The following is a 27,906-nucleotide window of genomic DNA, read 5'->3' on the forward strand; positions in this document are numbered from 1 at the left end:
AGTGACTTAGAAATCTACATAAGGGAAAAATTCCCTGGGGAGCTGGTTTGAGGCTAAAGACTCTTAGGGACACGGATGGCTGCCTGGAAGGAAGGCTAATGACTCTGAACTGGGAGTCCCTCTGGTTACTTCTTGCTCCTGACGTCTTTATGTGTCCCTGTGCCTCTGCTCGCTTATTCTCCTTGATGCTTTAACAGCCCTTGCACGTCACCTCTTCACTTACACTTGCGGAGTGTCATGCAATGTGCAAAGGTCTCCCTGCAAACCATTTTCCCTGTTTTCATGTTGCCATTTGCACAGCTTCCTTCACGTTGTTAGCATGAGAGAAAGTGGTGTGCTATATGCCTAGCTCTGATGAGATCTAGATGTCAAAAATATTAATATAGACACAATCTTTCCAGACCTGTGACTTTTCATTCCTGGTGAACCTGCTGTAAATTTCAGGCCTACCAGTTTTAACCAGTATCATGTTAATTCAGGAAAGGAATTGAGCATAGTCCTTTTTACCTGAAGAGGAGCTAAGTTCCTAATTCCTGGCCAGAACAATATACCTTTCCTCTTGGGAAATGTAGTCTTGCCAAAGATGAAAGGCTGATGAGAAGTGTCCCATCCCAGTGGCACTGTGCAGCATTTGGTCACAGTAGGTAACAAAAGAATTGTCACAGTTGGTCAAATAAATAGTTCATATAGTCCCAGACTGTGTCTGAGCACAGTGGCTCAGAAGGAAAAGCTATACAAGGGGTCATCTAGCCAGCAAAAAATAATCTTATAATGCTGTCTTTAGTTTGGTTTCATTTATTCTCTTCTGGAGAATCCTTTTCCAAATCTGAGGTGGTAGCAATGGGTACTCCAATACGACTCAGTTCACTTTTGAGCCCACTCATCTCCTGATCCCAGTGTCCTTTGGCAATGAATTTCATAGATTGCTTTAAAAAAAAATACTTTATCAGTTCAGATTGCCTTATTTCTTTTTCATTCCTCCCTTTTCATTAATCTTCCTGCCCTTGTGCTACAAGGCAGAGTGAATAGAAGCTCCCAATTTCCTATTTTTGTATTACCCATGATTTTGTACCCTTTTATCATAACCCTTCCTTATTCATCTGCTCTCCAGGGTAAACAGTCCCAATCTTTTCATCTCTCAGCATATGAGATTTTTTTTTCACGTCCATAAATAATCATGCTTCTCACTTTCAACCTTTCTAAGTCAAAGCATGAATGGACATCATCTGACTATTATTCACCAAGTGTAAAGAGCTACAGAGAAAGAAACAACTCATGAGCTTGAAAGGATCTTTTTTTTTTCTATTGACATTTGAATTATTTTCAGCCACACTAGTTTAAAAGGTCCATATTTTATTGTATTATTACTGGTACCACAATACTCTGCAAAAGCTTAATGTCTATTAAAATAACGCTTTGACAGCTTTATTTGTTCCTTGCTTGCAAAACATAACCTTGCCTCTAATAGTAATTATACAGCATGATATAAAATAATTCCAATGAAATTCCACTTCTGAAAACCTTATTACCAGGATTTATTGAAGAGTACACACCATAGCGTAGTAAAATAGTACAAATTCATTGTATGCTTATGTTTTATTTTATTTTTGATAGATTTGTGCTATAAATGGTAATTTTACGGGTGCAGAATACAATTGCCTTTGCATTATTATTTGAATCCTTCTGGAGAAGTCCTGTGGAGTGGAAGGAAATAGGGTAAACCGTAAGAGCTCTACCTGAAAGTCTTCCCTCAGATGGAGTTCTTGGGAAATTATGCTAAAAGCCTAAATAATTTCAGACACCATTATACTTTGCATAAAAATTTATACCATCCTATAAATAAAACTTAAGAATTTTTCCTTTTAAAGAATTCTGGTGCATGAAGATGTTGCAGAAAATGTTGTATGTCATTAGTAAATTGCATCGGGCTTTTTCTTTAGGGAACACAAGAATCTTTATATTTTTCCATGATCTACACCAACCTGCCTTCTGTAGATGTTTTGCTGTGAATTTCCTGGGTGACCTTGGAAAGTCATTTGTTCTCATATTTGTAAATATTTTCCCGTTCTTTACAGTTCAGCACCTAAACCCTACCGTGAGGCTGATTTCTTAGCTCCAAAGTGGCTTTGAAAATGCCATTCAGTGGAAACCTCTCAGCCTTCTGTGTAATGTAGTAGCTGGGTGACGATGGAGTGATGCATTCAGGTATCAAAACTTCAGAAATCTGGCAATCTCCAGACCAAATTTCTAAGGGTACTAGTACTTGAGGAGTAACATAGCCATATTTGTATGGGTAGTTAAGGGAGTCATGCACCTAATTCCCACCAACCTTACCAACCTTGTCTCTAACTTGCCTGTGTACTTTTGAAGTGCTTCAAATCCCCATCTGAAAAAATAAGAATAACAGTGGAATGGATCATTATCTTAAAGATGATGAGTTGTAAGGGCAGGAGAGCAGTGGGGGCCATTAAAGTATCTTGGCCTAGGCTGCAAGAAGCTGAAACATGCTGGGCCTGTTCTCATACGGCTTCAGCCTGAACTGAGCTTTCCTTCAGAAAAGAAGCAGTCTGCCCTCATGAGTGCTCTTCTGGGAAGATGTCAGGCTGCTGATGTGGCTTATTTGTGACTTGGAGGGTGTATGGGGCATCAAGACCAGCTAGGCAAGGCTGAAGCTCCCCCACACAGTATGTACAGCTGCCCCGAGAGTGCCTCAGGTGTAAGGCATGGTCAAAGTCTCGTCCCCAGTAGTAGTCACTGGCTCACCTTTCACACGGATCCACTGGGACTCTGAGGGTAAAAGGTGTTGCTATCTGGCCTCAAACAACAGTTGCAAAAGAGACCTCTCAAAAAGAGACCTGAGACCTCTTTCTACCTAACAGACCAGCTTCTGGCTTCCAGTGAAGCTCACTGATGTGGCTGCGCCATAAAACAGGCTCCTTTCCAATGACTTGATCAATGGTTTTCACTAACACTCCCAGATATTTTAGCTTTAACCTAGTAAATTAGATTTAAGTGGTGAGCAATATAGGGGAAATAAAAAAGAGAGCATAAATAGTGATTTGTTACAGGCAGATGAATAATAAAGGTTATCACGCATAAAGCTGACATAAACACAATAGATGAGGTAATTATGTACCTTATTTATTCTTGTTGCAATTTCTTTTGCTACATCGTGCAAAGGGATATCTGAATCTTAAATTAAAATTATATGGGGAAAAAAAAAAAAAAAAAAGAAACACTGAAAGAGAACACAGAGGAGACAGAGGGATAATAGCAGAAAGGCAGAAACAAGATGACAATCACTGATGTCCGGATAGGGAAAGTTAAATGACTGTACTAACTGAAATTTATGGACAGTGATAAGGTCCCAAGCTGTAAAATGAATTTACTCACATGTTTTTTTCTTGACCGAGCAATTTTAACCCAACAGATTTTTAAACAGTTCTGCTTTTCTTCATGTGAGGAAGCACTGTCCCCAAGGTTTGGTTTTCTTCAGCTAGTTAAAATGCAGCTAAATGTGGACTAAGTTAGACCCTTGGAGGTTAATTTTCTGCCAGCTTAGAGGGTTGAGCTAGATCTCCAGTGGGTTGGCCAAGAGCTGATATGTCACGAAAGGAAACAGAAGGAGTCAGTGGGGTGAGGGCAGGCAGGGTAGGATGTCCCTGTCAAGGACAGCTAACTCTTGGAGTTTCCTTCTGGTGTTGGGCACCATTCAAGGGGGTTGTGTGAGACTGGAAGTACTGGTAGAGAGAAAGACTGCAAGCAACCATCCCCGTTTCAGCCCCAGAATACCCAGAGCACTCACAGGGTGCGTGGGACACAAGCGCAAACCTGCTTAACACCAGGCATGGGCTTGAAGACACATCCCAGCTGTGCTCTCACCATCTGTCTAGTTTTCTGGCTGAACCTCTCCCTATTTCACTCTACTTACATCTTAAATAAATCAAAAGATGGATAAGAGATTTGCACTTCAATCCCTATTGTGTGATATCTCCATCTCTGATAAGTATTTAATTTAATATGCAGTGAGACAACTCTAGGAAGAAAATGGAGAAACAATCCCAAAGGAATAAAAAAGCAAAACCCAATGGCTTGGCTGATCAAAGAGGAGTGTGACAAAATATAAAGCTGATGATTTCATATGTGCACTGATAGGTTTTGGTGAAGCAGGGGGCAACTTCTGGGGGGTCTCTGGGGAGAGACATGAGGAAGCTCAGCAGTGACATTTGTGCACAGGGGATTCTGCACACACCTCCTGACAAAAACTGGTAAATGGAGGCCACAAGGAGGTCATCAACCTCATTGTTGTGGACACAGCACTTAGGGACATGGTTTAGTTTTGGACTTGGTAGTGTTAGGTTGATGGTTGGACTTGATGATCTTAAGGGTCTTCTCCAATCTAAACGATTCTGTGATTCTATCTCCCCACAAGTGGGGCTGGAGGACTTTTGAAGGTGTGAACATCAGTTATAACTTGTTACCAGTAGAAAAGAGTAATGGAAAGAGAAACCTGTTTCTTGTCAAGCTTTAACTAAAAGCTGAAAAAACAAACTGATAACTCCAGTTCTGTGAGACATACTGATGCACGTCAGTATTTGTGACTGAGTTGCTACCTAGTCTTACTAATGAGCCATTGCCATTAGCTGCTGACTAAGCAAATGGAAAGCAGTAGGAAAATTATCCACTACTTTTTTTTTTTTTTTTTCAGTCAGAAGAGCAGTATGGAAGTGCATAAGCAGAAATTCAGAAATTCACCATCATGTGTACTCTGGGCCATGCCACCCCACAATTTCACTTTCCCAAATTCCCTAAGCAGCATCCTGGAGATGCTGTCCCTGGGGCAGATGCTGGGCTGGTGAGGGCTCATGTGATTCTGGGAGAAGCTGTGGCTCCTGGTGAGCATTAAGCACAAATCTAGGATCTCTTCTCAGTGTGATAGCCCTTCTCTGTGCTGTAGACAACCTGTGAACACGTGGCTTTCCAGGTGCTTGCAGGGTTGCACCATGACAGCACAGCTACTGCAGGTTGCCTTTGACACCTGCAGTAGCCTGGACATGGGAGCAGCACTAGACCAATGCTTTGAAAAGTTATTTCTGCAACCCTTCACTGAAATCTTCAATAACATCTTTCTGGTGCTGTACTCATCTCTTCCCAAATAAGTCTTCGCTGATGGTTAACTAACAAGTAGCAAAAAGCAAATATTAGAGTGTATGCACAGAAAGAGAATGTTAAATTGAGCATCTCAAATTGTATTTTATGCATTGCAATAGCCAGTAATGAAAAAAATCTGTACTGCATACTGAACTAAAACTTGGATTACATGCCCAGAGTGAGATAATAGAAATCACCTCTTGTCTCTGCTGAGGAGCAAATACTTGTTCGTGCCTTTTCACTCAAACTACATTACCAGCCAAGAGGGGAATGGCTGGAACAGGTGCCTTTAACCAGAAGAAATTCGCTGATGTGAACAAAGTCATCCTTTTGGCTGGGCCAAGAGCACATTGCAAAGCTGTCCTCTGAATAAGACAATCATGTAATCATTTAGTTAGAAAAGATAAGAGAGAAGGGAGGTAACTGGGCGTTACCCGTATCCGTGTCTGAGACTCAGTGTGCTGGAAGCTGATTTAGCAAATCTTGTTCTAGACTGAATCTGTTTTTTGAGGCAATCATTCAGAAAATTAGAATACTCCCAAGAGATGCCTTCATGGAGGAGATGGAGTCAAAGATTTGAAGGCAGAAGTTACTCCATTAATCATTTTCAGTTTGAGTGGGCTGCAGTATGTTACAAACAGCCTCTAAAAACAATAGCCTCCAACAAAAACTGAAGGGGTGAGGTTTTCTTTCCTTGCTTATTCCCTATAATTATTCACCCACTGCAACCTGAGATTTTTCAGACCTCACTTGGTCTGCAGGAAGATTCCTCAGCAAGATCCTCTGAGCAGCCAACTGCAAAAAACACTGAAATATGATAAGCATATAAGAGCATTAAATGGTAGCATTCTCCATCACCCACAGCCTCTGTTAGTTGTGCTTCCAGGCCAGATGAAGCTAGAATGTACGTACAGCTGTTATGAGTTGTAAAATACATTTTGAAATGGGATTGATTCATCTGTGTTTCATGAGATTGAATTAAGCAAAAGAAAGAGTATAAAGGCTTGTCTTTTTTCCAAGCATTTAATAAAAATATTCAGCCTCACTGGAACATAATAGAGATGTACTTTAGGCACACAGATGTGCAGTAGTGAGAGCCACGTTTTATGTAAGCTGCTCATTCTTTTGTGCGGTGTTAAGAACTGAATGTACTTTCATACTCCATTTTTTGGCCTTAACATGAGCTAATGTCAAAGCAAATGAAGACCTGGTGGTAAATCCTTTTCAGCACTGCTAATGATTTCTGCCATTGCAGAGCTGTTCCTGGCTGTCTCATCATCTTTGGGAAATTGGGCTTTTGATAAGTAGGCCTTACACTCTGAATTTTTATTTCTGCAACAAAATTTGCTGGTGTGGTTCAGTGTTTAGAGGATCAGAAAAAGGTGTGTGGGTCACATACTGGAGAGTGTATTCAAAGCAGGTTTTATGGTGAGCTGCAGTGGGTAAAGTCATTAGGGATATAAGGAGTGGTTTGAATGGGGCTGCACGGGGAAAAATTCATGCCAGCATTCCCTATCTATAAAAATGCATTTTAGTACAAAGCAGATTTACAACTGGCATTTTTTTTGCATGCAAGGCAAAACATGCAGAAGAGCAACTGAGCCTGATTTTATTCTTTCAGTTCCGTTGCTTGTTTTATATTTAGGTTTTCATATTATGGCTGCCTGGATTTTATAACTGCAAATGTGCCCAAACCCTTGATTGATTCATTCAGCTCGAATAATAAGCAACATAAATGTCTCCTTTCTTCAACACCTGCACACTCCATTCCTTGGCCGACACACATCTAAATTTTGCAAGTATAAGAGATGCAGGCACGTGTTTTGACTTTGATTTTGTAAACCACAACCAGCCAGGTGGTAGATCCCAGTCTAGATCTGAGCAGAAAGGAAATATTGCCCAGGTTTTGCTGTCAATCCACGTGTATCTGGCTGTTTCTATGTTTCCTGCTGTTCTTCCCGTGGCTGTGGGAGCAGCCGCACATGCAGGCAGCATGGGTGCCCACGTGGCAGGGCAGAGATGGACCTGGTGCAGTGCTCTCAGGTCTCAGTAAAATGATCTCGTGGAGCTTGGCAAAAATCAAGTGACCCTAGTATCAACATGCACAGATCATTGCAGAAGTCAGGGAGTGTAGTCACTGTCTAGAACATGGCTTTCTTGCATTCCCTCATCCTCCCCTATCTCTGCTGTCACCCCCAGCTAAGATGCTGTTCTCTGGTCATCCCAGCACCTCCTCCAAGTGGGCAGGATACATCATACCCAGTGAGTTCTGCTTGGAAGTGGAAGCCTAGTCCAGCACAAGCTATGTCTATGCTTCTAAATAGTGGAGAACCGGGCAGAAGATGAGACAAATTGATTCATCTTCACACTGGCCTTCTCAAGAAAAGATTTGTCTTGAAGAAAGATAACTGAAACAGTCCCAAACAGGCTCAAAAGTGGATTAAAATGAAAGAAGAGCGAGTGGTCTGGGATGCAGTGCTGCCAGTCACTGTCTCTGTATCCATCTAGCTGCATAGACATACCTGCAGCGGTTTATCCCTCCTCTATTAGCAGCCACAAGAGAAAGGCCTTGTCAGTAAGTGATTTATCCCATCTATTTTAGACACTACTTTAAGGTGAAATGAAGCACCCTTTGCAAGTAACTGTCTCTCTGTTGACTGTGGAGGGACTCTACATAATTGAGTTCAGATGGCTAGAGGTAGGAAGGTGCATCCTACCTGGGCAATTTCCCTTCAGTAACACTAGCCCTGTCCAGACCATTCAGCGTCTTTCAAGTGTGATTTTTCTCTGCAAGAAGTGTCGGAACAAGAGAAAACCCACTGCATGTTCTCTGTCATTCCATTTCCACCCTGTTTCATCTTCCCCTCTCCCCAACATCCTGGGGAAGGATAGGACACAGGACGACAAACCTGGCTGAGCAGCTCTCCGTCCTCGTGGAGGTGATTAAAACTTTGGCGTCTTCATCCCAGGCACCAAATAGCTGTGTAAACCCCAGAGCCCTATGGAGTCAGGTGGATTTCTTTGATGGGCTCTATTTTATTTTCTGATGCCATGAAAAAATAATTCAGAGCGATGACAATGCTCTTAAGCAGGGAGCAGCTATTACCAAGTCTCCTTGCCATTTTCTTGTAATCAAAATGCTTCTAATGCAAAATAACAACGTGTGAATTATTCTCTTTTCTCTTTCTCCTCAGAAATCGAAGCAAAGGAAGCGTGTGACTGGTTACGTGCAGCTGGATTTCCCCAGTATGCTCAGTTCTACGAGGGTAAGTGGGTTTTTCTGCTCTTTGTGCAGTACTGAAAGTGCACTGGGCCCTTGCCAGGAGAGCTTGCAGTCGGCCAGCTCTGCATTTGAGTGAGTTATCGCCGTGTCTGGCTGCTTCACAAAGCCTCAGCTGCTGGAGTCGTATGAATGCCTAAAGAAAAGTGAGATTCTTGCCTTCATGGCTATGGAAGAAAAGAGGGGGACGCAATTTTTGTAAACCTCAAAGATTAACAAAAAGAAGTAAAAAAATAAATGCATAGGTCTTTAAAAAAAATGAATAAAAAAACTTCTTGAGCTGTCAAAAACAAGACTGAAGATATCAAAAGCTACTGAAAAATTCAGTCTTACTGAAAATGAAATTGAAAACTCTGCAAAATTACCAAAAGTGAATCACTTGAGCTGTGTTTTACATTTGTCCTCCTCTCCCTGCAAAGCAAGAAAAGCAAATATTGCAGTGCTAGCTCAAAGCGAATGGTCATGTCCCCATCCTAGCTGTTTCTGGAGTGGGTGGGTGATGGACAGTCATCCTCAGGGAAGTGGTGTCCTGGAGGACAGGGCGAGCATGTACACTGCTGGTGCCTTCAGGAGCAATTTGGGGACTAGGAGTCATTTTTTTCCTGCTCTCTGTAGCTCAGTGCTGAGAGGGAAACTGCAGCTGATCCTCATTTTTTCCAAACTGCCTATTCCCCCTGCCAGAGACACAGAGCCAGCTTAGGACCGCTCGGGCTTATTAGCCAACACACAGCTCTGCCAAGCCCCGCTGGACACTGGCCAGGGTCAGCTTGGGTCTGGAGGCAGCACAGCTCCACACATGGAGCCAAGAAACCTCGCGGGTCAGAGCCAGCTCCATGGAGCTGGGAGCGGTGGGAAGCGTGGTGCCAAGGACACCTCCTGAGGGCCAGCTGAGGTCCTGCAAGGCTCCAGTGATGGGTCCCATTGGGGCAGGGTGCCCAAGGACTGGGAGCACTGGGGAGAGCCGTGCAGAGATGCTCAGTTGGCTCCACAGGAACCTGGCAGGCTCTGCTAAAGCAGCAAGGAACTAAGCTTAATAAACCTGACCAAAGCTGACATAGACGTCCCTATCACAGTCCCTGGGTACCCAGCAGTACCTTTTGTGTCTGTGTTATAGTCAGGGTATCTCACATAAAGAAAGGAGAGTTCACTGCCTGCCGATCTCAAAGAGATGTTCCTTCCAAAATGCAGCCCATGCTGGGCTCCCACAGTTCCCATACAGCCAATGCGCGCTCTAGACAGCCAGCGTCTCTGAAAACAAGGTCATTTTTACAGGCATCTATTATGTAAATGTTAAGCACTAGTGTCTGAAAATGCTGGCTGCAGTTCCCCTATCCCAGCTTCCCACTGCGGTACCTAAACATGGCAGAGCAGCCTGGAGCGCAGCCACCGCGCTGGAGCCCATCCCGCTGCTACGGAGCCCACTAATGTGTTGCAGCCATGTCACTTTTCATTACAAGTGTCAGCTTCCAGCACACCAGTTTGGCTTTTTAGCAAGTTTTGGGGGTTATAATTCAGTTCGGTTTTTTGCTTGTTACTTGAGTATCCCTTTGTCTGAAAACATCGTTGTTGGGAGTTGTATTAAAAGCAAAAAAAGCTCAAAATGTTTCTAGAGTCTGTCTAGCAATTCATTAAAGTCACTCTGATGGGAATGGGAACCTTATTGCTTATGTGGATAATGCGTGTGTTGGTAATTCTCTGATCTCATTCGTTTGTGTTAGGCACTAGAAAGAGCAGCGAACAATTGAACATCTTTTTAAAGCCGAAGTGAAATAATGTCACTGTCTCTTTGGTGCACAGGATGCTCAACTAGACATTTAAGAGAAAAGAAATAATAAGGTGACTGAAAGGGTCACCAATACAGCTGGAAGAGAACCAGACCTGAGTGAAATCAGTAATGCTAGATTTAAGTAAGCAAGTACATGCAAAACATTTTTGATGTAGACAATGTATTTTCATTTGAAGAGCAAGCAGTCATCTTAATATTGTGTCTCCTTTTATAGACTCCCAATTCCCCATTGACATTGCTGCAGTAAAGAGAGATCATGATTTTCTTGACAAGGACCTTGTAGAACCTCTTTGCAGGTAAATGACACCTCAAGTTTCTTTCCTGATAATGTAAAAACGTGAGCTGGTTTGTTATTGCTAGCACAGCAGCCCAGCAGAAAAGATGTTTGCTTATCCATGTGAATTAAGCAATGATATCTAAAATGATACCATTCTGAATTCATTTCTCTTACTGAAAAAAAAGTTTTTCCACTACGCTCATAGAAAACATTGCAAGATTAAGGGTCCAAAACCAGTGGATTTGAAACACCTTCATTTTAACAAAAAACAGCATCGATACAAGGAAATCCTGAATAAATGAAGGAATCGTATTTGAGTTGCACGTGAACAGCTCTATGTCCAAGCACGGCAAAAAAGATAAAACTTCACTGGAGGCAATTCAGCAAGTACTTTCTCTGGCAGCAAGCATGGCTCCCAGTCTGCTGTAATTCCCTTGGTACTCTCCTTTTGGCTTCGCCAACAGCACTGGGACCAGAACCCCACAGTGCTACAGCTACTACAACCAGTCATTGGTCTACCCCTCCCTGAAGGCTTGTGTTTGCTGTTTATCTAGCTTTTTATACTCTGTCCTTGATGAATGTACTGCATTGTGTTGCTCCAGTACTGTCCCCCAGGACTTAGGAAGCTACAATTCTGTGGTAATTCTGCAAAACCACATTGCAGAGGCATTGTTCCCCTTATTTCTCCTGCGCTCAGCTCAAGCTGGGTTCTGCTCCACACCACTTCAGTAAGGACAAAGGATCATCTGGCCCCTAACCAAACATGCCTTATTACATGTTATGGAAACTTTGACAACACCAGCATCAAAATAATTGGACAAAACTCTATTTCCCCTTCTGCAACAGATAGTATGTGCTGTTCCATTGCACATCACACTGTGCGTGCAGGGATAATGAGCCTGTGATGGAGGACTGCAGAGAGGCTTTCCTAGAGTGACAGAAAGTAGGGCTGGAAAACAGTTAATCTAGTCCCTCTTTCCAGGCCAGGAACTGCCCTCCTTCCTGGAGGATCCAGAAAATTTCTGGGCATAGCTGTCAGAATGCTTTCCCAAAACTTCCTTGCTGCAGGTTGCTTCTTGATTTGTTTACTACAGACATGAGAAAAAGAATATTATCTTTCTCCATGTAGTAGCCTTTGTGTTTGAGAAGAAATCTATAATAAAAACAGTGATTGTTTTCAAAGATGCCAGGGAGTGGAATAACTACAAGCTTGACCTACTGACCTGGTGGGAGGGATTTCCCATACCTAAGAAACCTTCTTCCCACACATACATACATACCACTAATTTAGTCTGGCACTACCTTGCTGTAGTCTAGGAAATTGGAAGTGGTAGAAGGTTGAGATCTCTTCCACCCACCCTTTTCCATAAAATTGAAGCACTATACAAAAATGCATTTATTCCTGTCCTTCTCTCATTCTTAGGAGAGCAAACAGTGAGTGGCAGTCATTGCATAGCTCTGGGACTTTCCCCAGCCTTTATTCTCTGAAATAATTAGCAATAGTAGTCCTGCAATTACAGTCAGAAGCATCCAACATTTACTCAGCTAAGTGACAGCACCTCTTGCTCTTCCAGACTTCCTGAAGACTCACAGATATACCTGCAATGGTTACACCGGGTCTGCATTAATGAGGATTTCTTTGTGAGCTGAACAGCTAGAGATTCTTCGGTGTTTGTTTTTTTTTTTCTCTTTTATTGAAATGTGAGGTTTTGGAAAAATAAACTAGCAGCTGGAGAGATGTACTGATATGACAATGCTTTATATTAGCCTAAATCAAATGATACTGCTGAGACCTACAGTACACAAGCCTAGAGACAGACCTTGCCAAATTATTTTATTTAAGGGTAAAGGTTTTCATGACTGTCCAGTAGCTTATTCTGGAATTATTTTATTCTGAAGACAACATCCATTTGCTTTAATTTTTGTTGGGTGCTTTTAAACAGCTTAGATCTAAGAAAGAATGACACCTGTTATATGAGTCAGGTAGAAAGAGAAGCATTATATACAGATTATAGAGATGGAAGAGTCATGTTTTCAGATTGCAGACTTTTAATTTGCTGTAATTCACGAGTTCCAAACTTTTAACTGAGAGTGACCTGTAAAAAGCAGTTGTGCCAAATGTCAAGTTTCGGGTTCATCAGAAACAGTAAACAGAGTCAGTCACTGCCCCCAGTACAAACTGTGTTACTGTAACTACAAAACGAACTTTTTCCAAGTTTTGCAGTATACTGCAAATCCTCACAGCTTGGCCAACCATGGTGGCTACTCTTGTACCCTTGCTTTGTTCTGTGTTGGCGTTACTGTAAGGTGCATGCCAGTATGGCATAAAAGAGCTGCGGGCTGTGACATGCTTTTCTGAAACAGAAAGCTAAGAAAAGGTTGGTTATTATTTCTGCAAGTACAGATTGCCAGGTTGGGTGCCAACATCCATTCTTCATACATCCAAAATTCCCACTGCACTCAAAGCAATGCATGACCAAGCCTTCACATTGACTAACAGTGCATTGAGGCCATGGGAGTGAACAAAGTGGGGTTCTCCATTTTATTGGGAGGATAATTTTATAGTTCAGAGCACTCCAGCTCTGAACTATAATAGTTCTAGCATAAACACTGAATTTCTCTGCTCTTGTGGATTGAAATCAGACTCTTAAACCCATTTTATAATCAGTTTTCTGTGACATTACAGTATAGAAGAAAATATGAGCCACAAATGCAGAGGAACCTTTTCTTTTTTTAAGGCAGCTGGTAGTACTTTAGTCAGAAAGCCTAAGACTCCCAGTTGTAAAAGATTTCTGTGACCTTTTTGAGATATTCTACCACTCCTGCTGTTGACAGTATCATTTGAAAATTTGGCAGAGTAAAGACCAAATTGGAGGCCTTTGGGTTAGAGGCGTATCTTTTTTCCTATCAAGAGATTCCATTCAGATTTTATTGAGTAACGAACAATAGAAAATTGCCATGCAATCTGCAGGCAAGCGTTGTCAGCCTGCCAAAATAATAATTGGGCATGAAAATTTTATAGCTGGATCTCTGTGTCATTTCCAAAATAGCAGCAACAGACTCTGCTCTGGGAACTTTTGTGGCCGCTGTGATAAGAGGGTGAGGAGGAAAAGCCAAGCCATGTTGTACTTTTTGTACTAATGTAAATACACTGACAATATATAAAGAATAAGTATGTAATACTACTATGATAATAGGGCCTTACACCAGGCTCTTAAAATCTGAACTGTGCCAAACAGCCAGCAGCCTCTTTTTCTATAGTCCATATCTATTAGATAGTTTGTTAGTAATTCAAAAGACACCGTATATGAGATACTGTACTATTAGAGTTTGAAATGGTGATTGTGTAGTCAACACAATCTGCTGAGCTATATTGCTGTGGATGCTGTTAGGAAACAAGCCCAGCTCTCCACGTGCGGCATGAAAAGCCCTGCTTTGAAGCCAGTGGAATGGCTCCCATTGATCTCAAGGCAAGTTGGTTAGTTGGTTCACCTTGTGTGAGTGTGTAGCTTCACTCAGTTGCAGCAATGATAAAAAATGATAGGGCTGGAAAACAGCGTATTTTCTTCACGTATAAAATGGGCAGAGCAGGGATGTGCCAGTACGAACTTCCACCAGTCCTGCCAGTGTGGATAAGACCCTTTTTCAGCATTCGGTCTTCAGCACAGCCCCGCATGAGGAGTTGGATGGCCTCTTCCCAAATCTCATCACACCACAAGAAGCCAGTGTATACAGCACCTAAACTCGGCTAAGGATAATGATAAAACAAAGAAATAAAGTAGGATTTCCCTCAGGGAGGAGTTTACAGAACCATAAAATGTGTTTGCTTGGTCCATGCCAGTCCATGACAGCCCTCCCCACTGGACATCACGGGGAATTCATGGAGCTCCATGTTGCCTTAAAGTTGTCTTCCTGTTATCTGGATGGCTTTTCAGGCAGGACAACAGGTCACCCTTGAGGTTTTCCAGAAAATCACATTGTTCTTGGCTGCAAGATTGTATTTATTTGTATGTGCTGTGTGCTGCTGTACAGGATGCAAAACTCAGAGATTTCCTTCTTCTGATGAACTTCCACTAGAAGGGTAAATAAGCACAGCACTGGGGATGGGATTCAGAGCCCTAAATACCTGTATCTAATGCCACTTCAGATCTCCTCAGATAGCTCAGACTTCTCTATGGGCTGGCTGGACCAAGATGAGCTGCAGCAGCTGAAGGCCAGGCTTGATACTCTTGGGAATCTAAAATAGCACCAGACTCCTGTGTTTAGGCACCTAAATTGCTCCTTTTATGTTTAAGTATTGTCTCAAGGGATGCTTTTCAACATAGAGGTGGTGTTTCACCATAGAGATAGTGTTTACCTGTGATGACCTGGATTAAAAATACAATTAACAGGGAAGTTCTTCATATAGTGAGCATTTTCCAGGCTTATCCTGAAGAGCTGTCTAGACAAGCATTCAAATGCATCCTAGATGATTTGTTTTCTATGTAGCCACTTCTTTTGTGTTAATTTAATGTGTTTTGTTGTTTTTTTCTGCCTTTTCTCAAGTCCAGATTCTGTGTTTTGTTAACATTAGAAACAATCAGCCTTTTCCCATATGTAGTGCTACTCTCACTTTGACTGGGACATTAGTAACAGCCTTTTGTAGCCAAAGACTTTTGTTTTTTTTTTATATATTTTTTTAAGATTTGTTGAGGACTTGGCTGTCAGTCATCTAATGACTTTAAGCAGATGAGAAAAGCTTTCTGCCATTGCTGGCACATCAACAGGGCATAAGAAGTCGAAACAGACTGGCTTTGATTGGAGTTGTTAGTACCAGGCAAGCTAACAAATCTGATCATTAGGCCTCTAATTTCGCTGGCAAATCTTTCCACAGCATTGGAAGAGCCCCAAACAGCATGCCGTTGTTTTGTAGATGGGTAAATTTAAAACCTGAGGTTGAGCCCCTGGCTCCCATTAAGAAGTAGTTTTGTTTCTGATGGAGTGAGCTCCTCACAGAAAAGCCAGATTAGAAAGCAGCCGGCACAATGGTGAGGCTTTCTAAGCCTTCAGTTTAAGCAACGACATTCGCTCGGGTAGAGCTGACCTGTCAGGTCTCCGCTGAGACTAATGCAGTTAGCAGGAAAGCAATTGCTTTGGATGGTTTTGTTTGTTCGACCGTGAGCTTTCTGAACCTTTCCATGCTGTAGAAGAAGCTCTCTTTTATAGAAGTACCATGACACTTTCTTCAAAGTGTTAAGTCACTGGCTGTCACTTTCCTCTCATCCTGCTCCTAAAGTGCATCGCGTGCTCCTGTGGTTTTAGGTGGCAAGTGGCATCACACTGAGTGAAAGGAGCACTGACTCCTGCATGTAAAATGTTTCCTTCTACATCTTCTTCACCTTAACAAGTGCAAATAGGCAGTAAGTGTAAGGCTATTTTATAAGCTCTTGAGGAAACAGTTGCAGAAATCACCTGCCAGAGGCCTACTCAGGGGAGTTTCTCCAGCCTGCTGTCATGGAGATGAGGGAGATGGAGGCTGAGGACTGAGGTGTGACAAGCAGCTTCAAAGGAGGTAGTAGTTTCTCAGGATTTTTGAGCCTTTGGGGTTCAATTTAGCTCACTCCTTGCTCCCATTCAGCCTTGTGGGATGTGTAGCTCAAGGGACCAGGGAGGATTTCCCAGCCCGAGGTCTGGCTGAACCCCAGTTGATGCTGTGGTCAGATTGATACAAATTGATGGCACTCCACAGTGTTCAGGTGAATGAGAGTGCCACTGTAGAGACCTCCAGATATGCCAGTTGTTGCTCATTGTGCAGACTAGAATGGCGTATATAAAGCCACAGCACCAGTGTCTTGACTCAGCTGTGCAGTGGCCAGGTTTGGTGGGAGGCAGCCCAGCAGTGCTCTGCACACAACAGCATATCACTGTGGAAATACAGCTAAAAGATGTCCCTCCAGCACAGGGCAGCTAACGCAGAGATGCAGGGATTCACATCTGAGCTGCTTTCACCCCTCGGAGGAAGCTGTCTCCACAAATACAAAGTTGGGTTGGAGTCCTTTGAACTGGTGTCTGTGCCTCTACATATTTGGAGTCGATATCAATATGCAAATTTAAACATTTTATACTCAAAAGTAGAGCAGAACATTACTCAGCTGGAGCCCCAAGAAAATGCAACTTTGCATTGCAGAATTCCATGTTTGGGCAAAAGATGAGTTTTGCAATGATAGATGTAATCCCTGAGGAGGAGGATCTGTGGGCAGAAGGCTGAAGATATCGTTACAGAGCCACAAAGCCTGCAATTTATTACAAGGACATTGCTAACACACATGTAGGCTGTGCTTGTGCATGCATTATACTCACATAAATATGATGAGCATAGGGCTTTTCTGATACGGCATAAGGGTTTTATTGGCTTGAGTTAAGGAGAAGTATTTTATCTACAAATGAGCAGGTGGTACTTTGCAAAAGATTTTTTTTAAGGAATATCCACATTTGGTGAGCCTGTTCTTTATAAGTGGTGAAAATTTGAAATGGTTTCTAATATTAGAAGTCACAGGGAGGAGTATGCTAATGCTGTAATGCTCTTGTGCCATATGAGAGATTATATCATAGATAAGATACTTTTTTCACATGTCCTTGTAACTTCTCACACATTTTTAAAACTTTATCAGTTCTGGAGATTTGCAGCCTCTTCCTGGGACACAGAAGCAACAGGGGCAGCTCTTGTTGCAAAGGCATCATAGATAACAGGCAACCCACAAAAGAGTGTTGTGGGCACATGCCTCCCTCAATCTGCCTTTCTATATTTTTTGAAGTTCAGCCCTAAATCAGGAAGATGTTTACAGTTGAGCATATTTAACTCTGAGCCTCTGCTTTTAGAAGATGGATAGTTTCATGAATCAGGATTTGTAAGTATAAATAAAATCCAAGCATTTATGCTTAACATAGTAGGCCCGCTGTTGAAAGAGAATGTTTTCTTGTGTTCTCTCTCTGCACATGGACACACACGTTTTCACTTTCCATCTTTATCAGATTGTCATTTCAATCTATTATCTTCATGGAATAGCCTTGGATTTAAAGAGCAGAAGCCTTGCAGAGTTCCTGGTAACATCATTACAAACAATTCATGGTCAAAAATAATGACAAATAGTTATTTAAAAAAAATGTTAAATCTGTTACATTTTGGGTGTGTTAACCTGTCTATAAGACCCACTGGTGTAGGAAAGGAACTATCAGCTGTAAAAAAATGTTTAATTGCTAAAAGTTCTTATGTTAGCTTTTTTAAGGATGTATTAACTGCCTAAAGTGAGGAACTGAATCAAAAACTGACTTTTTCTTTAGTCTTTCACAAGTGCTTTGAAATCTCCTAACATTTGCATTTAATCTTTTTAGACCAACTATGCTACGTTCCTGCAGAAGACAACCTATGTCCTTATTCTCTTGTCATTTCCCCGTATACCACAGGTGTTTTGTTTATGCCAGTTTCCTTTGCTAAGTGTTTAAGTGTCTGCGAATTAAAAAAGCAGTATAGAAAAACTAGCTGTCAAGGAATGGGAAGCTAAGATGCCTTTTTAACACAGTAGTTTCATAGCCTGGAATAATATGAACAGTATCGTTTTCTGAAGACTGTTGTGTGCAGTTAGCACCCTACAGGCAGATAAGAGAAAAGCTTTTGAACTTATGAAAAGTCGTGCCCTTTAATCAGAGGCAGCTAATCTTTTGAATTTGCTTTACCCTGTAGACGACTGAACACACTGAACAAGTGCGCCTCAATGAAACTCGATGTGAACTTCCAAAGAAAAAAGGTAAGGAAACTTCGTGAAATGTGCGGGCTTTGCCTGGGATTTTGTGATAAGAGCTCCCCAATTTAGTTTTTTAAGTCAGTAATGCTCTTAAAAGTAAGTTAAGTGTATTTGATTCCAAACGTGCGCATTAGCATTATGTGGAAGGACAACGGTTTGCTGAGTCTTGAAAATATAAAAAAAAAAGGAAAAACTGTGATGAATACAGCAGGAACAATACTACGTGTGTTAAAAGGGCACGTGCAATACTTAAAGCTTTATGTATCTGTGATTCAAGTTAGTGGGCAAAAAGACAGTGTGTTTTCATTAGGCAGGCTTGTTTGCCAATGCCATGTGAGTACACACAAAAAAATCCGGACAAGGAAAAATGGAAGCTCCTCGAATGGAATCAATAGGTTTTCTTTATTTCTTGTTCCGACTTATTCCCACTTAAGAATACGAAAATAAATCCCATCATCCTTATAACTCCTGTGTAACATGGGAATTATTTGAGCTTAAAGGGTTTCAGCAAGGAATGCAGAAGCTGCCTATTGATTTTGAGAGTTTTGTAACATGCCCAGTGTTAACTGTTGAACGTTTGGTTTTCTAGTCACAAATTCCCCCAGGCGCACAACGGGGTAGTGGTTGATGCTGAGAAATCTTGGTGTATATTTGTCTTTCTTAGACTGTTTGTCTAGTGCTTTTATAAAAACTTCCTCCAAGAAAAAAACTGCCATTTTTTTGCGTTTTTGTAGAATCAGTGTATTTATACTGTGTACACTGTTTGAGAGAACTTGGACAAAGAATGGGTTTAGTGTCCAGATAGTCTGCCTTCTGCCCATGCCCATTTGTTTTCCTGTGTACGCAGCCTACTTAGCGTGCATTTTGTCCGTTCACTGAAGCCAGGGGGATCCCATCTCTTCTTCACTGCCTCAGCCCTAATGGATTTTTCTTGTCTTTGCTAAGTGCCAACACTTTCCACATCAAATACCCGCCTCACACCTGACAGAAAGAACAGTAAAATCCCCTGACTACAGAACCCTTTATGATTTGGGCAGGTAGGCACTACAGCAAGAGGCTGAGGTCAATCAGCAAAAGCCAACTCAATCGATGGTGTCATTGACCTGCTTGGAGAGATTTCAGGGTTGTGTGTGTGCACACATGTACAAGCAGAGATATTTGAGCTGCACAAGGGACAGAACTGCAAAAAGCAACACATAGGTGAATGCTGATTATTCTTTGGAAACTCTGTGTAGATTATAGTTCCTCTCCTGCTCTTTGATGTGTTTTAGGTTTGGTGTGAGGTTTGTATGCTTGCTTCCTTTGTTAGGTGTCTGATTGTGTTGGTTAAAAAAGGAATATTTTCTTGGTATCATACTTTTTATTAAATTTAGCTACCACTCCTCCATCTTCTGAAGGGTTTGAAGCTCTCGTCTGCTCTCCTTGTGGATGACCACTTTTTTTGCTGTGGGAGTGCAGCTGCCCTGCTTGGTATCCATTCAGGGGGCAGGAGCTAGTTCAGTCATGTGCATGAGGCCAGAATGAAGCAGAGCATGGATGAATGTGGAGAAAGGGGACAGAAGAGATTTGGGATGGCAGATACAGAGCAAAAGAAAATATATTAGAACGTGGGGGAGAGAAGATGAGAGAAGAGGGACTGCTGACAAAAGAAAAATGTAAATGCAAGTGCAAAACCTGGAAACTGGGTCTAAAATTGACCACTGAATCAAGTAAACTCCTTTTTTTTTTTTTTTTTAATGGTAGATACTGCCTTTCCTAATAGTCTCTATGGTGATCTGAACAATGAAATGCAAAATCAGCTTGCTTTGGAGGTCCAGCATAACAGGTTCGCACAGGACGAGCGCAGCTGCTTGAGCAATTCATCCAAACACGGCCAAGCGAGCTGCCAGAGAAGGTTCCTGTGAAAGCCAACGAGGGGTGAGCGTTCCCCACCACCCACCCGCCTCATGCTAGGAGGTGCATTCACACTGTGGGCTGCTCTCTTCCCGTTGGCTTCATCGAGACGCACACAGAAATCCTTGTGTATGTGTTGCAAATATGTCCGTAAGCGATTTGGACAGACAGAGATTAGCTTTTGGATTAACTGCCTTCTGCAGCTGTCGATTTATGAGAATTCCTGCACCCAGCTGGAGAAATGTGGCAAAATTCCACCGCAAATAAACCTACTTTTTGCCTTTTGTTAGCATCCCTCTGTATCTTAGGAAAGTGTACCCTCGCTCAAAAAGCTGTACTATTTTAAATCAGCTGTGACAAATCTGTGAGTCAAAACCTCTTTCTCTTTGGCAAATGTTATCAGACACTTCTCAAGAAACTTGCCCCTTCTCATCTTCCCAAGAATACTGGTATTAAATGGACTTTTGAACGTGCTCCAAAGCTGTGCACTTGATTTCAGCCTAGGTCAGTAGAAGTACACACTCGCTGCTCCAAGATGCCTGCTCCCTCTGCATGAAATGAATTGTGGCTTTGAGACTTAGTCTCGGTCCTCTGTCCCCATAGCTGGTGACACGTCGGTTGGTAAAGTGCTCTCTGCATTTTTGGGGGACTATCTCATTTATCAGGGCACTCTGATATCTAACAAGAACAGTGGGTCATTCAGGATGTTTGTGGCTTCCAGAATTTCTACTGATTCCATCAGAAGAATAGCACATTATGTCACAGGACACACAGCGTAGCTGAATTTGGAGTGAGTCACCATAGCAGCATTTCAGTATCCAGATAACTCGTCTGATTTTTCTTCTGATGAAAGACAAGCATGTTTCATTACCAATTAAAAAACTAAACTAAACTTTTTTTTTTCTTTTTCTACATTTTCTGACTGATTCTTGGGCAGAACATAATCCTCTCTTTGCTGTGGTTAGTTGCAAAACTTGTTTACTACCAATTGCAATTTCTGTTCAACTCTACCTTCTATTAAAAAAAAAAAAAAAAAAAAAAAAAAAACGAAAGAAAGAAAGAAAATTTATTTTTCTCTAAAAATTATTTATAGTATATTCATCACTGAATTTATATTTATTTCTGTCTACTCATACTCTGTGCTCTCCTCTTGTTGTTTTTCACAGTGGCTCTATCGCTTTGGCTAGTTTAATCTATTCCAGCCTGTAGAAAATACAGGCTAAGTCCTGACAGTTCATACAGTAATGTTAGTGCAGCAACAGGGATTTGTATTAGCAAGAAATCTTCTGTAAGGTCCCCTTTGTTTATTGGGATGTACAATAAATAAAAATATTTTTTTTATCCTATTGGTTGGTGCCATGAACACTTCAGCAGTGATGTGCTTTGTAGATATAATTACCACCACTAAATATTTTAAAGTACATCCCTTGCAGTTTTTAAAATATCAACTGTGTGGCACTACAAAGACCACAATATGGATTTTGAAGAGCCTGAATCTCTTCAGTGCCGTCGACCACTCCTTATACACATACAGCAAACTGCCAAGCTGAAATGAAGGTAGAGCTGGCAGATACTCCATTTCTTCCCTGCAGACAAAATGGTCAAAGTAGTGTTAGCCTTTTCCAGCCCCTTTCTTAATGCTTCACTAGCTGCTTAATTTTTCTCTCCAGCTAGCAGCAGACCTAAGATATCCATTCTTTCCCATGAACTAACACCAGCTGCAGGAGCACTGCACACCTCGACATTAACAGATAAAACAGGAATGACTAACCCCAAAATTTCATAGCTGTATTTTATTTTATAGCTTGGACATGATCTAAAACATCTGGCTGACTTGAAGTGATAAACTGGGAAAAGCTTATGGCAAGAGGGAGGCCTGGCACACTGCTGATCCCCATCTCTATCTCCTGAGGTTTTACATTATTTAAGATTTAGGGGTTCTGGTAAAATTTGTTTTACATTTTTCAATTAGACAGGCCAGTAGAGATCTAGTCAGAGATGGGAGATAACTTTACCATCAAAACTTCATAGAAAAATACTTCTAATAATAGACTTTTAAAATGAGAATTTTTCCAGTCCCAAAATAGTCTTTCTGGTTTAGCACCTCATTTTAGTCTGACAGCCTGTCATATTTTACTGCCTTCATACTGCTTCCAAGAATGTGAAGAGCTGTTTGGATGTCATGTAGGTGAAGTTAGTTTGTTCTGCTCTAAAACAAATGTACAAAAATAATGCAGTAAAAACCCGGTTGAAAGTCAAGGAAAGGATACTCATTAGCAGCTGCAGGCTTCACATCCTCAGAAAACACTGAGTTTGACACTGTGTGCTTTATGCTGAAGATGTCTCTTTTTTGTCTGGGCAAACAGACGAGAAAAATGTCATGGGGAGAGCTATTTCATCCAATTTTTTTTCAAGATGAATGTTGTCTGCATTGAAGATTAGCTCCTGGAGCTGGCAAAGCATAAGCACAATTCTCCATGCCCAAGGCTGAGGGCTGGGGTCCAGATGAGACCAGGGTATGCTGTGGGGCTGCTGCTGCCTTGGGAAAGATGGGGAAAGGTAAAAAGCATCGGGTAGGGAGTGGGTCATTATGTTTGGGATGCCTCTGGTGGCAAAGGCTGGCACTCTAAGAAGATTTGTCTCAGTGGTGGGCACTGCCCCATTCAGGACTAAGCCTTGGTGCTCTGCATCCCCACACCTGCCCTCAGTCTCACCCTGAGCAATAATACCTCCACATATTATTCCTTACTGTTATTTTAATTTTAAGTGGCTGTTTATCTGAAGTTATGTTTTTGAAACACGAATCTTGTTGGATTCACCTATCTGTGAAGATTATTGCAAATGTGTACTTAGTTCTCACTGCAGAACTAAGTTCAGCATTGGATATTTGCTGACTTGGGTTCTTGAATAGCCCATGTAGCTATAGTACCCAGCTACTGCCCAGTCTGTACTGTATATATCTTAACACTGTCCCTGTACGTCGGGTTTTTTCTATACATTGACTTTTCAAAACCTGTTTTTTTTTTTTGTTTGTTTGTTTGTTTGTTTTTTCTATGCAGTTACTATGAGCATCAGTCCTATGCAGCTTAGGGCATAGACAAACCACCCCACAGAAGCCAAGAGGCACTGATAGGACTCCTGATCTCCCTAACAATGAGCAGGCTTTTATTCCTTACTTGTTAAGATGCTCACTGCAGTCTTTACAATTAAATAAAAGAGGCTGTTATGAATGGACTGATAGCTGATCTTTCATAAGACTAAGTTCAAGGAGACTTTGCCACTTCTTGCTCACATGGAGCAGCAGTCGCATTAATTCAAATAACAAGTCAAGGCACCTGCTTTTAATGTATGCCACTTGCTATTTTCCAGAGTGAAGATTCAGATGAAGAAGACCTCTGTGCTATCAGTAATAAATGGACTTTCCAAAGAACTAGCAGACGATGGTCTCGAGTGGACGACATTGATGTTTTGTTTCACCGATCAGACAGACATGGATCTTCAGGGGACATTAAAATGAAAAATACAACAAGCAGTGAGAGTGTCCTTACAGATCTGAGTGAACCTGAGGTCTCATCTATTCACAGTGAGAGCAGTGGGGGAAGTGACAACAGGAGTCAATCCGGCATCAGCAGTGCTGCCAGGGAGACCTGCGACTGCTCTGGCCAGCATGATGTAGAAAGCACACAGCTGTTGGACTCCACAGCGGTAAGCACTGTCCTGTTCCCCAAGGACAACCTGAAGAATGAGAAACCGACACGAACCAGAGCAAAAACCTTTCTAAAACGCATGGAGACACTAAAAGCAAAAGGTGTGCATGGAAAGCTAAAAGGCTCTGGAAGAACGGGTCCTTTAGAAATAAGTGGACCAATTCTTCAGCATGAGCCAAAGTCCTTGAAAGACATGCACTGTGTACAGATCGTCAATGGAGATCTCCAAAACATGGGACAAGATTCAGGCAAAACAGGACTTTCGTTTTCTGCCAAATCCAGCAGTGAAAGCAGTCAGTCCGAAAACAGCAGCAGTGGGGTGAGCACACCGTGTTTGAAGGAGCGCAAATGTCATGAAGCAAACAAGAGAGGTGGCATGTACCTGGAGGACATAGACGTTCTGTCAGGAGCAGCCTTACGACAAGTGGTGGACCAAAACCGCAAAAATGAATTTCATTCCCAAGAGAACTTGGTTGTGCATATTCCCAAGGACCACAAACCAGGGACCTTCCCAAAGGCACTTTCCATTGAAAGCCTCTCACCTACAGACAACAGTAATGGTGTAAACTGGAGGACGGGCAGCATCTCTTTGGGAAAACAGAACTGCTCCACTCCAAAAGAATCCGGATTGATGGCCTGCTGCCCTAAAGAGAGCAGAATTAGTATTTATGACAATGTGCCAGGTTCCCACTTGTATGCTAGTACTGGGGACCTTCTGGACTTAGAGAAAGATGTCCTTTTCCCTCATTTAGATGACATTTTGCAACATGTCAATGGACTCCAGGAGGTAGTAGATGGTTGGTCAAAGAATGTGTTGCCAGGTCTGCCGGTTGATGATGATCGGGTCAGGGAATCTCCATCATTGCCTTTCCAGTCACCCACACAGATCACACTTGATTTTGAAGGAAACTCTGTCTCTGATGGCCGGACCACGCCAAGTGACATGGACAGAGATGGAACATCCCTGAACGAATCAGAGGCCACTGGTGTTAGGGACAGGAGAGACTCTGGGGTGGGAGCATCTCTCACAAGGCCAAGCAGGTAGGTAGCAAGATATGTATGCAAATCCATCTTTCCTCTTCCATTAAAAACAGAATAGACTGAAGTGAAGCAGAAGCAGACTCAGTCTGGGAGTCACAAGGCTGACATCATTACAGCTGTACTCATCCTGTGTGTGAAAGGGGACTTCCCAGAGAAAGTGTGGGACTTAGAAGAGACATCCTGCTTTGGAAATTTTGTGGAATCAGTGGAGAACTGGTGTAATAGAACAAACTAAGGCATTTTTTTCTCAAAAAAATTTTTTATTTGATCAATAATATCCAATTATATAATAGGACACTGTATATATTGTGGAATCTATTTTCAATTGGTCTTTGAAATTATTTACCCCAGTGTGTATGTGTCAGTAGCCTCATGCACAATTTTTATGCCCTAGTCTACTTTAAAAATGTGTCTTTCTGTTCACAAAGAGAATTTCTCTACCCTGCCCCGGTCCCTTACACATCTAGTTGATATGATAGTATACAATTAACCTGTTAAAAAAATATAAAGCAGGATTTGGTTAACAGCTGGAAGACCCATTATGAGTTAGAGGGATGAGTTCCTCTTGAGTCAGAGGAGCATGGCTGTGAGTAAAGGTCTTTGTGGATACATACAGCTGTTTGCAGGGTGGGTTTTTGTGTGCGGAAGCAGTGAGAAAATACTTGTTACTTTCTGATCAGTCTGGAATCCTTACAGATAATTCTTCCATGCCATGATTTGCTGCTGATCACGCTTGCTCACCACCATCACAAGCAAGTGAACTCAGGCAAAATACTAAGTAAATAAGCAATGCCAAAGTTTGTAGGATTTGAGCCACAACTCTTGTTTAGCAAAACAAGAAACTGAAATGAGTTTTTTCCAATATATGCAGTATATAGAGAAAGTATAATGGGATAAAGAGAAGATGTGAATGTCTCAATAGCTTGGTGGTTATGGGTCTCACCTAGGAGAAACAGGGTTCAACCCCTTCTCTAAAAATCTTTCAGTATTTAATAATAGAGCTATTTTGAGAATTTTATCAAAAAATTCTTTGATGGTCAGGCTGGTCTCCTGGGAGGTGAGGGACCACACATCAAATCCCATTTCTGAGTCATTTTAATCTGGATCTCACACATCCTGTTGGAAGTGTGTAGGCTAATGGGCATAACAGGCCATGCTGCTTCCTTGAGTACAGGTGTTGAACCAACACCCACTTGGGAATCTAACATAAAAAAAATCAAAGCTTGATCATTTCCAAAATTAAGAGATTGAGCAAATTGAGCCTCCAAGCTATATTTTATTTTAGTCAACATACCATGAGCCATAATGTGTGTATGATTATGTATGTTTTGCATATTGCTCTATCTCACAGTATACCATCCTTTTCTGCCCAATTAAAGCAGTTATCTCTCTTTCTATTGTCTATTTTTTTGCTAAAGGCGATTACGATGGCATAGTTTCCAAATCTCTCATCGTCTGAGCCACTCCATCGCATCACTTCACATCAGTAATCAGTCAGCAGCCCAGCTGAATCTACTGCAGAAATTTTCTCTTCTTCGTCTTACAGCCATCATGGAAAAGTACTCCATGTCAAACAAACATGGCTGGACCTGGTGAGTATCATCACTAATTGGAAAAAAGGTATCATTAGGAGGAAATATTTTTTTCCAATTCTATTATTTTGATAGAAGATTTAATTAATGCAGTTCAGAGCAGCGATTGACTTTCACTAGAATTTGAAACTGTACCTTTTAATCTGTTGCTGCCTTGTGAGTCAGTGGCAGAAATAGATCCTGGAGATGTGACTTCATTCCTGTGCTCGAACAGAGTCAACCCCAGCCTCTCTAACAACACTCGAGTTCCAGAAAAATAAACAGGAGTAGGAGAGAGTGATTAAAAGGAGGAAGTGTTTACAATAAGTCTTCCCCAAAATTCATGTTGTGATTCAAAAAGAAACAGCTGCCGATAATATTTCTTGTATTTGATATTGTTTTGTTTGTGATTTAAAAGAAGTTAGAACAGTTACAGGAATTTTCTCTGCAGATTGAAAGATGCAACCTTTACCCTAGGTCTGGCCTTGCATTAGCAGCAGCTTGCAGCTGTAAGAGCTGTAACACCTACCTGGTCACTCAGACAGTGGGGTCAAGGGCAGGTGGACATGAGTACCGGCAATGCAGCCCCTTTATATGCAACCAGCTACAGAAATCTGCATCTTTAATAGCGTACTAACCCTCAGGGGCCACATAGACTGAGGTAGCCTGGAATGGAAACGGACATAGATAAAAAAAATTGTAAGTATCTGAGAAATAACAAAAGGATAACAGAAAATTTCCCTAATACACAGATGCCGAGTCCAAAAATAATATGACTTGACATTTACATTGGGACTTTCACATTCAAAGCACTTCACCAAAATTCTTCTAAATCTGTTGTGGGCTAGATAAGACAGGATTACCTTCAGAAATGGAAAAATAGATACAAGGGGCTACTTGTGAGATCCACCTCACTAACATAAGGCATTCCAAAGAGTTATAAGTCTGATCTGAGCATGTCAGGTCTGCTGTCTTTGTGGTCAGTGACAGAAGGCAGGCAACTCCAAAGGCAATTTATTCTGTGCAAGACTTGGGATTTGGGTCACCCTTCAAAGGTGGGTGACCACGCTCCACAGTGGGTAGAGAAGCAGTCAGGACTGCTAAGTCTTTCTAAATGTCCTTCAAAGAGCTAAAATTCAGTAAGATGAGCCTCCAGTTTGCAGTTCTCTTTCGGTGCAGTTCCCTCTGGCTAGTTGTCAGCATGTCTGTGCTGAAATGAGTCTCACCTTAAGCAACTCCAAACAGGCAGATTAGAATACAGCAAAATCTAGATCCTGCTGTTTGTACAGAGGTTTTCCCTCCTGACAAATATTTCTTCAGTTTGTATAATCAGTCTCTAAGGATTTATAAGCAGTGGGACTCTAAATAGCTGTAAATCTTTATGCTGTACTCCTTCAGTAGGTCATTTAATCCAAGTTT

At 41.7% G+C, this 27,906-nt stretch overlaps 1 protein-coding gene across 8 annotated transcripts in view; it reads left to right on the top strand.

Moving 5' to 3' along the window:
- STARD13 (StAR related lipid transfer domain containing 13) overlaps nucleotides 1-27,906 on the top strand; it is a 291,823-nt gene that overhangs the window by 244,437 nt on the left and 19,480 nt on the right. For all 8 annotated transcript variants that reach the window (XM_032189232.1, XM_032189250.1, XM_032189259.1 and 5 more), the window contains 5 exons: nucleotides 8,346-8,417; nucleotides 10,432-10,513; nucleotides 18,215-18,278; nucleotides 23,538-24,916; nucleotides 26,335-26,508. In XM_032189232.1, coding sequence (XP_032045123.1) covers nucleotides 8,346-8,417; nucleotides 10,432-10,513; nucleotides 18,215-18,278; nucleotides 23,538-24,916; nucleotides 26,335-26,508 — 1,771 coding nt within the window. The remainder of the gene's footprint in view (nucleotides 1-8,345; nucleotides 8,418-10,431; nucleotides 10,514-18,214; nucleotides 18,279-23,537; nucleotides 24,917-26,334; nucleotides 26,509-27,906) is intronic.

The sequence above is a fragment of the Aythya fuligula genome, chromosome 1 (genome assembly GCF_009819795.1).
Source record: "Aythya fuligula isolate bAytFul2 chromosome 1, bAytFul2.pri, whole genome shotgun sequence".
Taxonomy (NCBI): Eukaryota; Metazoa; Chordata; class Aves; order Anseriformes; family Anatidae; genus Aythya; species Aythya fuligula.